Source organism: Coptis chinensis, chromosome 1 (genome assembly GCF_015680905.1).
Source record: "Coptis chinensis isolate HL-2020 chromosome 1, ASM1568090v1, whole genome shotgun sequence".
Lineage (NCBI taxonomy): Eukaryota > Viridiplantae > Streptophyta > Magnoliopsida > Ranunculales > Ranunculaceae > Coptis > Coptis chinensis.
The window spans coordinates 1,185,265-1,197,868 of record NC_141456.1 but is presented as its reverse complement, the minus strand read 5'-3'; the positions used below and the strand labels follow the sequence as shown (position 1 = coordinate 1,197,868).

Genomic DNA, 12,604 nt, shown 5'->3' with positions numbered 1-12,604 from the left:
TGATATAACGTTGTACTCTTTTTTTAGCTAAATATAACTTAAATATTGGCTTCTAATATCTGTTAATCGAAGTTTGTATCGAAGTCACTATATAGTAGAAATTTTAGGGAAATCATTTACTTATAGATTCGAACTATACAATGCAGTGAAGCACAACTGTGTATAAACCATTGGGACATGCTGGACTGTGGATTATAACGTAACGATAATCTTTAGCTAAAGAGGAGCAATGCTAATGCTAATGCTAATGTGTAGAGTAGTCAACTGAAAACAAATATTGTTTGGCTTACTCTAATTTGCACAATTGCACGACGATAAGATATGCCAAACAAAGGTCTCCTCGACCCGGCTTATGACAAAGGAAACAATATTAACTAAAGTACTAAACCATGTGAGATCTTCCTTTCTTTGTCATTGTTATGATGGATGCTTGTGGAGCTTTGTTGATGTTTTCATGGTTGGATTTTGCAGTATATCCTTGTCATTTTGCTTCATTTAAAATTAAGCGTTTTGGTTTTCATATTGCCCTTAGCCCCTTACCAAGTTTGTTCCAGTACATTATTGTGTTTATTGTACGTTATTTTATTTTTGCTTTTTAAGAAATCATGTGTTGTGTACTTGTGTGTATTTTCTGAAGGTAAAAGAATTGATTTTTTTTTTTTGCTAATATAAAAGAATTGAAGAGTGAACTTTGGGTGATGGGAAATGATTATGATTAGATAGTCTTTTTATAATGGAGAATCTTTTTACAAAAAATCAGTCCAAACAAAAATGTTTAAAAGTTGCCAATGTTTAATCTTATTAAAAGTTGTTTTGAAATTTGAAAAATCTGAACTATTAGATAATTATATAACATTGTAAGTAAATTTCGATACGTCTAGACATCTTTAAATGTGCTGTATTTTTCTAAAGATAATCTTTATTGTGGGGAGAATATTTCTACAAAAAATCAGTTTCTAATTAATTGTTTTTCATAGTAGAGTTTCTTTGGAGTTCATATTACGGGCTGGTTAGATAATATCCTACTATTCCACTCTTCTCAAACCATAACATGCTTTAAGACGCCTGACCAAATTGAGTAGGCAGCTCCTTTTTGAAGGCTACAAAAGCATCTAAAAGTAAAACTTTGTTTGGGATCATTGATGGGCTTAATATAGCATTTATCTTGAAGATTAGGTGTGTTGATGTCTTAAAAGTGACGACCTTAAAAACGATATCTCACCTTAAAATACTGTCTTTTATTCAATTAAAACGACCCTACTAATTTTTTTTAAAACTTTTTATGAGAACGTTGGCTGTTGGCAATGCGAAAAATGATATATGCCACACTGTGATATGACAATTTTTTAAATTTTGGTCGATCCGCTTTGAGTACTTAATATTTAATGGTTAAATTCGTTTCGTCTAACTCAATCCAACACTGTCCAGGCCATTTTCTTTTACCAAATAGTTATTTCAGGTAATGATTATCAGTTTGAATGGTGAAGAAATAAGTCATTTTCTTAGGGAAATTTCAAAGGGGGGCACTTGGTATGGTAGGGAACCATAGCTGCTCAGATATTATGACAGCATTATACGTTTGGTAAATTGGTAGCATATTTTTGCCGTGGAAATGGTGCTGTATATGAAATGAATTGGGAAATGAAGGTGACAACTTGTCCTTAATGTCTTTACAGTTTACACAAGGATGAGAAGGGTATCTTCTTAACTTTTTCTATCTATATATATTAATCTTCTTTTCTACTTAGCTTTTATCTTTTTACGTCTCTTTATGTTTTCCTAAGGAAGAAGAGAGGTCCTTGGCTTTTCAGACTCCGACACCACCACCCCATCACATATTGTCAGCTGCTTCTTCTTTTCTTCTCTCTCTTTCCCTCTCTCTTACTTTAGAACACTAATGACAACGATAAATAAGCATCCCCACCCCCAAAAAAAGGGAGTGAGAAGGAAGTTTCTTTGGTTTTACATTTTTCTCATCTACACTCTACTTTCTATTCGGTCCCTCTGAATGCAAACAAAAATAAATCAGACAAACGCATGAGATGGCAGTTTTACTGAGAATTATTGAGGGACACAAATGGAGAGATACCCTAAGCACTATGAGTCATATCTCTATCTGCCCGATTTGATTATGTACTCCCTTTGTATTATGTGCGAAAATAGACAAAATATAAGTCTGATTCGTATCAATATCGATATGATGATCGATCATATCATCTAGTTTGTATTCAAAATTGACCTTAAAAATGTTACGGTAAAATTTGATTTGTATGTGGATTATTATGTTTTTTTGGTAAAGCCAGTTTCGTATGTGGATTATTCAAGTATCTGATCACATACGAAACTTTTATTATGTTCCAGTATAACAAGTATTCCTTCTTTCTTTCTTTTTTTTTGGTTCTTTTTTTCTTGCTTTTCGTCTTCTTTTCTCTTACGCTTAGAATCGTTTGTCCTTCGAGATTATCTAAGAAATTTTGCCAAATTCAGCAAATTTTAGCCAGGCGCTTCTTTGCTAATGAGTAAATGAGCTATAGAGTATAGGCTCCATTTATGATTGTACAAATTGGGCCCGCCAACTTTTATGATCTGACCCAGCGTGAAAGATGGTGCGGTAATGCGCGAACTGGTCCAAGCCCGAACTTTTTATGGGGCGGAAACGGGTTATGTGAGTCGACTTGAGACCTAATCCTGCAAAAATCTGTAACCTTAAATAGTTAAATCTGTTCAGCTATGGTTTTTATTTTGCTTAAAAAGAGCTTATGTTCGTTTTTTATTTTATCAATTTTTATTGTCATTCTAGTTTTACCAGCAAAACAAAAGTATATAATTTTTAATGGAAATTTTGTGGTTTTGTTACTGTATGCTGAAAATTATTTTTGTGGTTTTGTTACTGTATGCTGAAAATTATTTTACAGTTTACGTTGGGAAATTCCAAAAGATCTAGTTCAAGAGCACTAGCTGTCTAACTGCACCATCAAAGCTTGTAGGGAGTCGTAATTCGTAGAGGCCATTACTTTTTTTTTTTGCTAACCGGGTGTCCGGGCCAGCTTACGCTTATCTCGACTAATTCTGGAGTCTGGTTGGAAATTCGATCGGTTACTGCCTTGTCAGGGCCATTACAAACTGAGAAGAGGCAGCTGATCTCAAATCTCTTCTTTACAACAAAGAACAAATCACACAGAAAGCTGTGAGAAGTTTAATTATTTCCCCTGTCCATTACAATCAAAGCATTGGAGCAGGCCATGGGTTCGTCGGACATGCATGTAAGCACAATTTTAGTGTCTGTGAAACCTAAAATTGAATTTCATTTTGAATGGGTTAATTATGATAGGACTTTCAATTTAAGCCCATAACAAAAGAAAAAATAACACTAACGCAGCGCAAAGCAGAATTTCATTCACCAAGTCCCTAACCTCAAATAATGACACCATTAGTACCCCTTGTATTATAGTCTCAACTTGTAGTCCCAACATGAGCCTATTGCTTTATATATTCAAATAAAAACAAATCAAGAAGTCGGGGTTTATTCATGATGATGCTTTTGGCTCCATTCCTCTGCAACCTCAATTTGAATCTATTTATTATATAAAGTTACAGAAAAAGCTATATTATGTTTATAACTTTATAGAATCAGAGAGAGAGAGCTAGGGAGAGTATAGATCTTATATATAGTAGTTTAATTTCGTTTAAAAGGAGCTAATTAGATTCGGGATCAAAAACACTTGGGGAGGATGATTGCTAACGACATTCTCTTCTGATGCTTGCATGTGTTGAGAATCTTACTACCATCATCCTCCCATTCCCTTAAACAGAATAATGGACAAAACGAATATGTTAATTAAGTTTGCTTTTCCTTAATCCAACTATTTAAAAATGACAAGACAAACAAGAGACCTTTGCTTTCTCTCTTTTACTCAAACAAAATTGTGAGGGTTTGGCATTTGGATCTGTTAGTTACTTTAATTATACTTAGCTAACTTATATATAAAGCTTTTTTTTCTGGTAACTTAAAGCTAATTGCTCCTTTTTGTGCATGTTTCTTTTTATCCAAGGCTGGTGGACTGATTTATGGAGACTGGATAGGGGGATGAAGTGGCGGAATTATGGTATGGGTATCACTCATCAGAAATGGACCCACAATTGTTATGCCCGGCAGCCACCAAACAATGTGTTATGTCTTCCATGAGATTCTTTAACCAAGAGAGATAAACTATGGTACAACAAAACCATACAACTGACATACCACAGCAACAATAATTGAAAAAGTTTTATTTTGAAATATCGAAATCGTCTATAAAATCACTTGCGAAACTTGGAGGGTACTCTATACTTTACAGTCACATATGTGTAAAACTAACAACCCTAACAACCATTTCATTTGTATATATTGGCTACATGTAATTTCCCAAACAGAACACGATAATGTCAATTCATTCCCAATCAAGTCAGCACCAAGAGTTTTGTGAGCAAAATTTGACATTGTTGGAATTGACATTATCGTTGGGTCTGTTTGGGAAATTACCAAATTAAATCACAGTGAAAATTCTTGTTTTATAGATAATTTGAAAGTTGAACACAACATGTATGGCTGCATTGAAATCAAGGTGCAAGTGTCCAACATCATAATGCCATTCACAGATTTGATGGACGGCTGCATCCATTGGCTGGACACAGAAAGTGTCAATGAGGTTCTAAGTGTTCCACACCATAAAATACCTTTTGCAATATGTGGGGGTGACTTTAGTCTTAAGAAGGAAAGAAAAAAAGAAACTTATATAGAAGATTGACCATATCACCCATGAAAAGGACCACACGTGCTCAACGCTACCTTTTCAAAAAGTTGCTTCCATACCAATTAATCATAGTTACTGTATTCTCTCATTAAGAAAGGGCACTCTAGTCAACTTTCGCTTTTACAGTTACTGTGTCCATGTCTGAATAGAAAGAGAAAGTGAAAGTGAGAGAGAGAGTGATGAAACTCACGTGCACTTGGGGTCCGGCCTCAGCCTGTAATGTATTATGTGTGCATGCAAATCACTGTAGGATGAATTATGAGTGTTTGTTTCTTTGTGGGGATGTTTTTTCTTCTCAGTCTTGTGGGCTCAAGTTTCGAGCAATGTGATTGGGTCAGACCTCATTTCTCTCTTTCTCTCCCCTTCTCAGCTTTGTAAAAGGAGGGAAGATTAATTAAAGGAGAGAGAAGGAAACTAATATTACCTGATGGAGATGAGGAGCTAGGCTATAAGGTGGATGAGAAGAGAGAAAGCTAAAAAGCTTTAAAAGTTGAAAGAAAGCTGGTTGCCGAAAGAAACTAGCTTTTCCTTTTGTGTTCCTCTACCTATATCTACACATCAATCAATTCATCCCCACTTTCTCTCGCTTCATTCCTTCTTCTTGGGTGTGTGTGTGTTAATTTTTAACACACTCATAATAACACTAATAACCACATCCAACGATCACACCGAGAAACTTATATTATTCCCATGTTCATGAATAACTCTTCATCTCCTAGTGCTCCTTCTGAGGAATTCAATTGCCTAGAAAATGGAAGCAATAATAAAAGGAAAAGAAGGCCTGCTGGTACTCCAGGTAAAGTCACATAATTCTTTTTATGTTTCTTTTGTCATCTTTTTTCATCTTTTAAAAGTTTTTACTTGTTAATGGCTTTGGATTATTCCACTTCTCATTCTTGTTATTTTCTTGGCATTAGATCCCGATGCGGAGGTCGTTTCCCTTTCACCGAAAACGTTACTAGAGTCGGACCGATATGTTTGCGAAATATGTAACCAAGGATTTCAAAGAGATCAAAATCTTCAGATGCATAGAAGAAGGCATAAAGTACCATGGAAGCTGTTGAAGAGAGAAACGCCAGAAGTGAAGAAAAGAGTGTTTGTTTGTCCAGAACCAAGTTGTTTGCATCATGACCCATGCCATGCACTTGGTGATCTAGTTGGTATAAAGAAGCATTTTAGAAGGAAACACAGCAATCACAAACAATGGGTCTGTGAAAAATGTTCTAAAGGATATGCTGTTCAATCTGATTATAAAGCACATCTTAAGACTTGTGGCACTAGAGGCCATTCTTGTGATTGTGGCCGTGTTTTCTCCAGGTCTTACTTCTTCCTCTATATTACATCTTCAATTCATTTAACTTCAAATTCTCAAGTCTGATTTTGGGTTTTATTACATTCAAAATCTATTCGTAAAAGAGCCCTCAACCTCTCCATTTTTTAATATTAAAATTAATTTCTAAATGATTAATAATAGGATCATGGTAGTATATATATACTGTATGTATATTTTTTCAATAGCAGCATCCAATGTCCAAACTCCATTTGTTAGTTTTGTTTTGTCCAAAAATTTTGTTTAATTTTGAAATCAACAACCAAAATCTCTTGGTTCATTTTGAAATTTATTAATTCATTTATCATATCTCACTATGTTAAACACCCTATAATATATTCCTTAATTAATGGCTATCTCAATCTCTCTTGACCCAATCTTAATCCTTGTTTTACATGTACTTGTTTGGTTCTTCTTCTTTGTACTTGTTGCGACCGTGATGGCTTGATTTCTTCTTTGCTTTTTTCTAACACTTAAAGACACCAAGATCAGCCACCTGAATACTTGTTTCTTTTCTTCTTTTTATTATTTCAACTTATTAGAGTTGAGAGCTTCATTGAACATCAAGATGCTTGTAATGCTGGGCGCATTCGGTCTGATATGCAAACAATAATGCAGCCGGCTTGCTTGTCTCGAACAGCTTCCAGCCCAAGTCCGTCTAGCGACACAAACTTCAGTACAGCTCCATGGCCAGGCATGAGAGGGGCAAAGCCGACGATGGATAATGTTTTTCTACACAATCAAAATAATCCATCTACAGCTGATCATCACCATAATCTTGAGCTACAACTCTTGCCCTCGTCGAAGCCCCTTCAAAATGCCTCAGCTTCGCGCAACACAGATGAAAATCATGCTACACAGTTACAACTCTCAATTGGATCGTCTGACCATGGAGAGAAAAATGAAGTAAGCAAGAACAAAATAAACAACAATGACGCGGTAAAAAGCCCTCCAAAGAACAAGAACACGAACGAAGAATCAATGTCGATAGCGTCCAGGATGAAAGAGCAAGCACAAGAACAACTGAAGCTTGCAATGGCTGAGAAGGCATATGCAGAAGAGGCAAGACAACAAGCCAAGCGACAAATTGAATTAGCTGAACAAGAATTCACAAATGCAAAGAGGATTAGGCAGCAAGCACAAGTTGAATTGGATAAAGCACAGATTCTCAAAGAACACGCCACGAAACAAATCAACTCCACTATTCTTCAAATAACTTGTCATGCATGTAAGCAACAATTCCAAGCAATATCATCGTCAACACCACCAGATGAGAATTCCCTCGTCGCAGCAAGTTACATGTCTTCAGCTATTACAGAAGGCGAAGGAGAGAATGATAATCGAAACCATCATGGAAAAAGAATGCAAACATAGTTCTCTTTGCTTCCGTATTAATCTCTTCTACCCCTCTATGTTGATTACTTTGTTACTATACCGTGTTTGTGCTTTTGTAATTATCTCTTGTGATGCTAATTAGGCCGAGTGTTGCAACCTGCGATTTGTTTCTTTAAATTTTTTTTCATTTGTTTGGAGGAGAACTTTAATTTTTTTGGTTGGCCATATTATCTTCTCTCCAATTGTAATGTTGTTTTTTTTTATTCCCCCTTAGAGAGAAGCAAAGGTTGTATTGGTTTGCATTGATTAAGAAGTGATCAAGTTACAATGGATGGTGATTTGTTCTTAATTTTCCATTTGGCCTATGTGTCTTAATTTTGTTGAGTACTCCAGGACAATATATTTACGAGTAGTCAGTACGACCCAATTGATTGCAAACCAATTAGGTCACTTTAGTCTGTTTTTTCAGCACAGGCTGAATGCTGAAGGTTAAGTAGGCGCCCAATTTTCAGCATTCTGTGATTGTATTTGTGCTGAATGCTTATTGTGACTCAAAACTGGTGCTGAATTCTGAAGTGCTATGTGTCATCAACGGTGGATTAGTATTCGGTGTGATCGATACATTGAAGTTCTAGGGTTGGAGGAGATGACGAGGACGTCGTTCCTTATCGTTCCTTATGGTCACTCGCTCCTATGGTTTTTGGACCTGAACTAAGAGACGCTCTCGAGGAGTAGTAGAGGGATATCGCCAGAGCCTCGATTATCACTTATCAGACGACTCGAAGAGGGCATATATGCAGCGGGCTTAAACTTAATTTGTTTGGACTGTGGGGGCTCTAATTGCATTATGAACCGGTAAACTAAAACCTCAATGACCATGCATACAATCGAAACCATATTACATGAGATAATTATGAGAATTGAATACTGATGGATCAACAGTCTAAACCTCTTTTTCTATATTTTTATTCCTCTTCTGATAATGTCTTAGCTAGACAATACCTTGAGGTAAAGATTCCTGAAAAGTGTTTTTCTCACATGCAAATTTGTTTTATATTAATATCAGGTAGTGGTCCTCCTTATCCCAACTTGTCCAAATCAACTCAGTGATTCAACTCACTGATATTTATAATTTTAACATATTATGATTTTTCAGTGATGGATCATATGAAGATCTTTGTACATGCATGTTCTGGTCATGAGAAAAAGTATAGAAAGAGCATTAAAAGAGTACCTGACGAAAATTTCAGGCTGAATTTAAACCATAGCAGTACAAATAAACTCCAAAATACAAAGTATATATGTGTGTGTGAGAGAGAGTGTGTGATCATGATGCCCATATAGTCCTTTTCAGTTCTGATGTTTCTGTTGTTTTATTTTGATTGTATAATAAATGCTTATAAAACATAGCATGGTTTTCAGTGCCATGGTTCTAACTCACTCGTCACACTCAAAAAGAGTCGAGAGTTAATACAACAATGTCTTATCTCTATCTATTTCCATGCCATCTCTTTCACTCTTTGGAATCAGTAGATAAAGGAGCTGAAGCAGCAGTAGTACTGTAGTAGTAATAAGTAGTATCTTTCATTTTCTATTTATGCAGAGACCACATAAGACCTGTAAGTTGACGATTTCATCAAGCTGTAGATCATCTTTTTCACAGTTCTAACTAAGCAAAAGATACCGATGTGGTAGTCATGTAGGCAAAGGGCCGGGTTTCGAATTTCGATCCAGTTCTTTCATTTATTGCACGGTGCAGAGTGTCCTTGGAGAGTTTTGAGGCTTGGATAACTAATTCCTATAATTTACATTATTAGTTGAATCCCATGTTATTGTAGGATCTCTGGAGTGACTGAATTCAGTCAGCTACATACCAAACTTCTATTACTTGGTTCTATTGATATGGTGCGAAACCGACCATTTTGTTCTAGGATTAGCTAAACATGGATCAATTAGGACAGTAAAACAGACTCATATACATAATCCCTAAAATTGTGGTATATACAAACACTTGGAAATCTTGCCTTCTGTGAGTCCGAATCTTTGACATCTTAGATGGAGACAAGAATAGGGCATCATTGATAAAAGGAAGTGTAGTACCATACAAAGTATGAAAGAAACCTACTTCCACTATTGCCTCAATAATACCTGTGACAACTTTTTCTTCCCCACAATTACTATGCCACATACAACCCACTGTATTCTCACTTCTAATCATCACTCTTTTCCACTACCTTTTGCCAAGTGGCTTCAGACCTTCAGTTAAGAAACATGTTTGACCTCGTCAAAGTCTGTAATGATACAAAGGAAAGTTAAAGAAAAATATTTGACCTCGTCAAACTTGCTAGATGGACAAGTGGACAACTCAGCAGGACCATATCTTAGGGCTTGTTGGTTAGATTTTAAATTACGAAAGGGAAAGGAAAGCGAGAAAATTGAAAAGTGGACAACTCTTTTCACGTCCTACGTACAGCACACAAAAATTGACAAAAAAATAAATACTTGAGTCGTATTAGGCTGAGTCCAATGACTTCCTATCCCTTTAAAAGTAGTGTTAAAGTCAATAAAAGTAAAATTTAAAGTCAATGAAAAAAAAATTTAAAAGTCAATATATTTTACTTTCTATCATTATTTTTTCTACATGTATATATCTGAATGATATTATTTTCTTTTTTTACTCTATATATATAGAGTAAAATAGAGATAGAATAAAATCATTTCAGATATATAAAAAAAATTAATGATAGAAGTAAAAATCATTGATTTTAATTTCTACTTTTAAAGGGATAGGAGCCATTGGACTCAGCCTTAGAGAAGCTTTTCTCGTATCTATATCTTAATATTAAAGTTTCCACAAAGGGTATTTTTCGAGCTCTATTAAAATTTCACGTCATCTCCTATTAAAACGGGAATTTCTCTTATATTAAAACAAATTCTAACACTTCTAATTAAAAGCGGGAATCATTATCCTATTAAAATTAGAATTCCTTCTCTATTGAAAAGAGAAAATCTAGCATATCTAATTCAAACGGTAATTATTCTCCTATTAAAACAGGATCTCTCTCCCAATTGAAAAAACAGGTTTTTAAAATTTAATTAAAATTTCATTTAAATCAATTTGTTAGAAAATTAAAATAGGTTAGTGACTAAAACGGTAGTCCCAATTTTCTAAAAAAAAATCTAAATATTTTCAAAAGAGCCACAAGGGGTATTTTTCTCCCAAAAAGTGTATTTTTCGAGCTCTATTAAAATTTCACATCATCAACTTAATAGTTAACTTAAAACGGGAAACTCTTTTCCTTTTAGAATCCAACTTCAAATGGAAATCTCCTTTCCTTTTAAAACCAACACTTAAATAGTAGCATAAAAACTCTTTATTTCCAAATTAAAATAGTATCCCTCCCCCAATTAAAAAACACGGGTTTTTAAAACATAATTAAAACAATTTGTTAAGAAATTAAAACGGGTTTTTAAGACTTGATTAAAACAATTTGTTAGAAAATTAAAATAGGTTAGCGACGAAAACAGTAATCACGATTTGTTATGATTGTTGAGCAAATTTTTAAAAGAGCCGGTGCGTATGCACGGGTCTACTTTCTAGTATACACTATACTTCAATACTCGTAATTTATTTATTTTTTATTAGGTTGAATTTATTAATGACTAATGAAGCCCAATTAAAATGCAACATAACACCTTTTTTTTTTTTTGGATAAACAATTGTAGGAGGATATATCATATATATGTATTTCCTTAAACCAACAAATGTAAATCTAGCTTAATTAATTGTGAACAGACTATGCAGCTACCATTCTACTAAATGCTCTATATACAGGCACTTGATGTTAGTATGTTACTCAACATGGTTTGCCTTGTTTATGCAATGATTGAAGAGACCGGTTCCTCTATAACCAGGTATCGAGGCACACACACATCTCATATCTCGGCGCACACACACACATCTCGGATTCGGATCAACGGTGAGATAACATGGTTACAGAGATGATCTCTGTACCCGGTTGTAGAGATCTCGAGTCCATGATTGAATTATTCCACCATGATGAATTTGGTTTCGAATAAGCAGTTGGCAGAACTTGTTTTGAATATATATAGTAGAATCTAGCTAGAACTTGAAATATAAACCTTAGGTTCTGTTTGGTTACAAAATTTACTGTCGAGGATAATGAATTCTCCGCAAAAATGATATTTTCCAGCATTTGCAAGTGTCCAGGAAAATTCTCTTGGGAAAGTATATATTTTCTCATGCTAACTCTTTAGAAAACATTTTCCTACCATATATATGATCGAAACTGGGAGATGCTTTTCTTCCTAATTCACATTATTTCCAGTGGGAAATTCTTCTGGTATCGAACAACAAAAACTATACATTGCTTCTTTTCTCGTGGGCATTCAAAAATGCCGCTAGCCCATTTCCATGACAAATTTTCATGGGAAAAACTTCCAGTTGACTATAGAATTTTTCCTAAAAAAGTTTTATTTGCAAAGTTGCAATCAAACATAGCCTTAGACAATAATTTGAAGCTAGTTATCATTTTATTTTCTTTTTTCGCGAAGTGCTACTTAACAATTTCAGGTATAAGTGCTTCTTTTTTCGCATTTGACTGCATTTTTTTTCCCGCTAATGTCATTTTGCTGCGTTGTGTACCGTGGTTGAAATTTGGAAGTGGTGCTCGATCATTCTACTATAGCTCTTCAGAAAGTTATGATGCAATTAGGCTCCCCTGGTTGTATTTATAATAAGATCTTACTTGTTATTTGCTGAGTGATGAATGAGCTGACAAATTCTAAACATGTGAGTACTGCACTGATATTTCAATTCCCAATAGGTTTTGAGGTTTATGCGACTTGACCTCTGTTTTCTGATCTGACATATCCTCAATGTACATGTAGGAGATGAAGTGGTATCTCAGGGTGTTCTGTTAAGCATATAAAAATTTACGCATAGATCTAGGTATCTTGCCTATAAATCCAAATTATATAATTAGTGCACGTATTATTATTGTTGAAAGACCAAATAAATGGGTTGGATCGTGGAGACTATTGCTGAACTACGAAAATGGGCATAAGACTGCGTTAAGTCGTATCAATGTCCAACTTTCCATCCAATTAGGTAATAACTTTATTA

General features: G+C 34.8%; 1 protein-coding gene across 1 annotated transcript; it reads left to right on the top strand.

The window, feature by feature from the left end:
- The first annotated feature begins 5,197 nt into the window (after positions 1 to 5,197).
- Positions 5,198 to 7,790, top strand: SGR5 (C2H2-like zinc finger protein). The gene is made up of 3 exons (XM_086590908.1): positions 5,198 to 5,589; positions 5,711 to 6,110; positions 6,666 to 7,790. The coding sequence occupies exons 1-3, from the start codon at positions 5,484 to 5,486 to the stop codon at positions 7,495 to 7,497; spliced, it is 1,338 nt and encodes a 445-aa protein (XP_086447034.1). The 5' UTR covers positions 5,198 to 5,483; the 3' UTR covers positions 7,498 to 7,790.
- The last annotated feature ends 4,814 nt before the right edge of the window (positions 7,791 to 12,604 follow it).

Coding starts and splice junctions, on each gene's coding strand:
- SGR5 (XM_086590908.1), top strand. CDS start 5,484: ATGTTCATGAATAACTCTTCATCTCCTAGTGCTCCTTCTGAGGAATTC. Junction 5,590..5,710: donor AAGGCCTGCTGGTACTCCAG/GTAAAGTCACAT, acceptor TCTTGGCATTAG/ATCCCGATGCGGAGGTCGTT. Junction 6,111..6,665: donor TGTGGCCGTGTTTTCTCCAG/GTCTTACTTCTT, acceptor TCAACTTATTAG/AGTTGAGAGCTTCATTGAAC.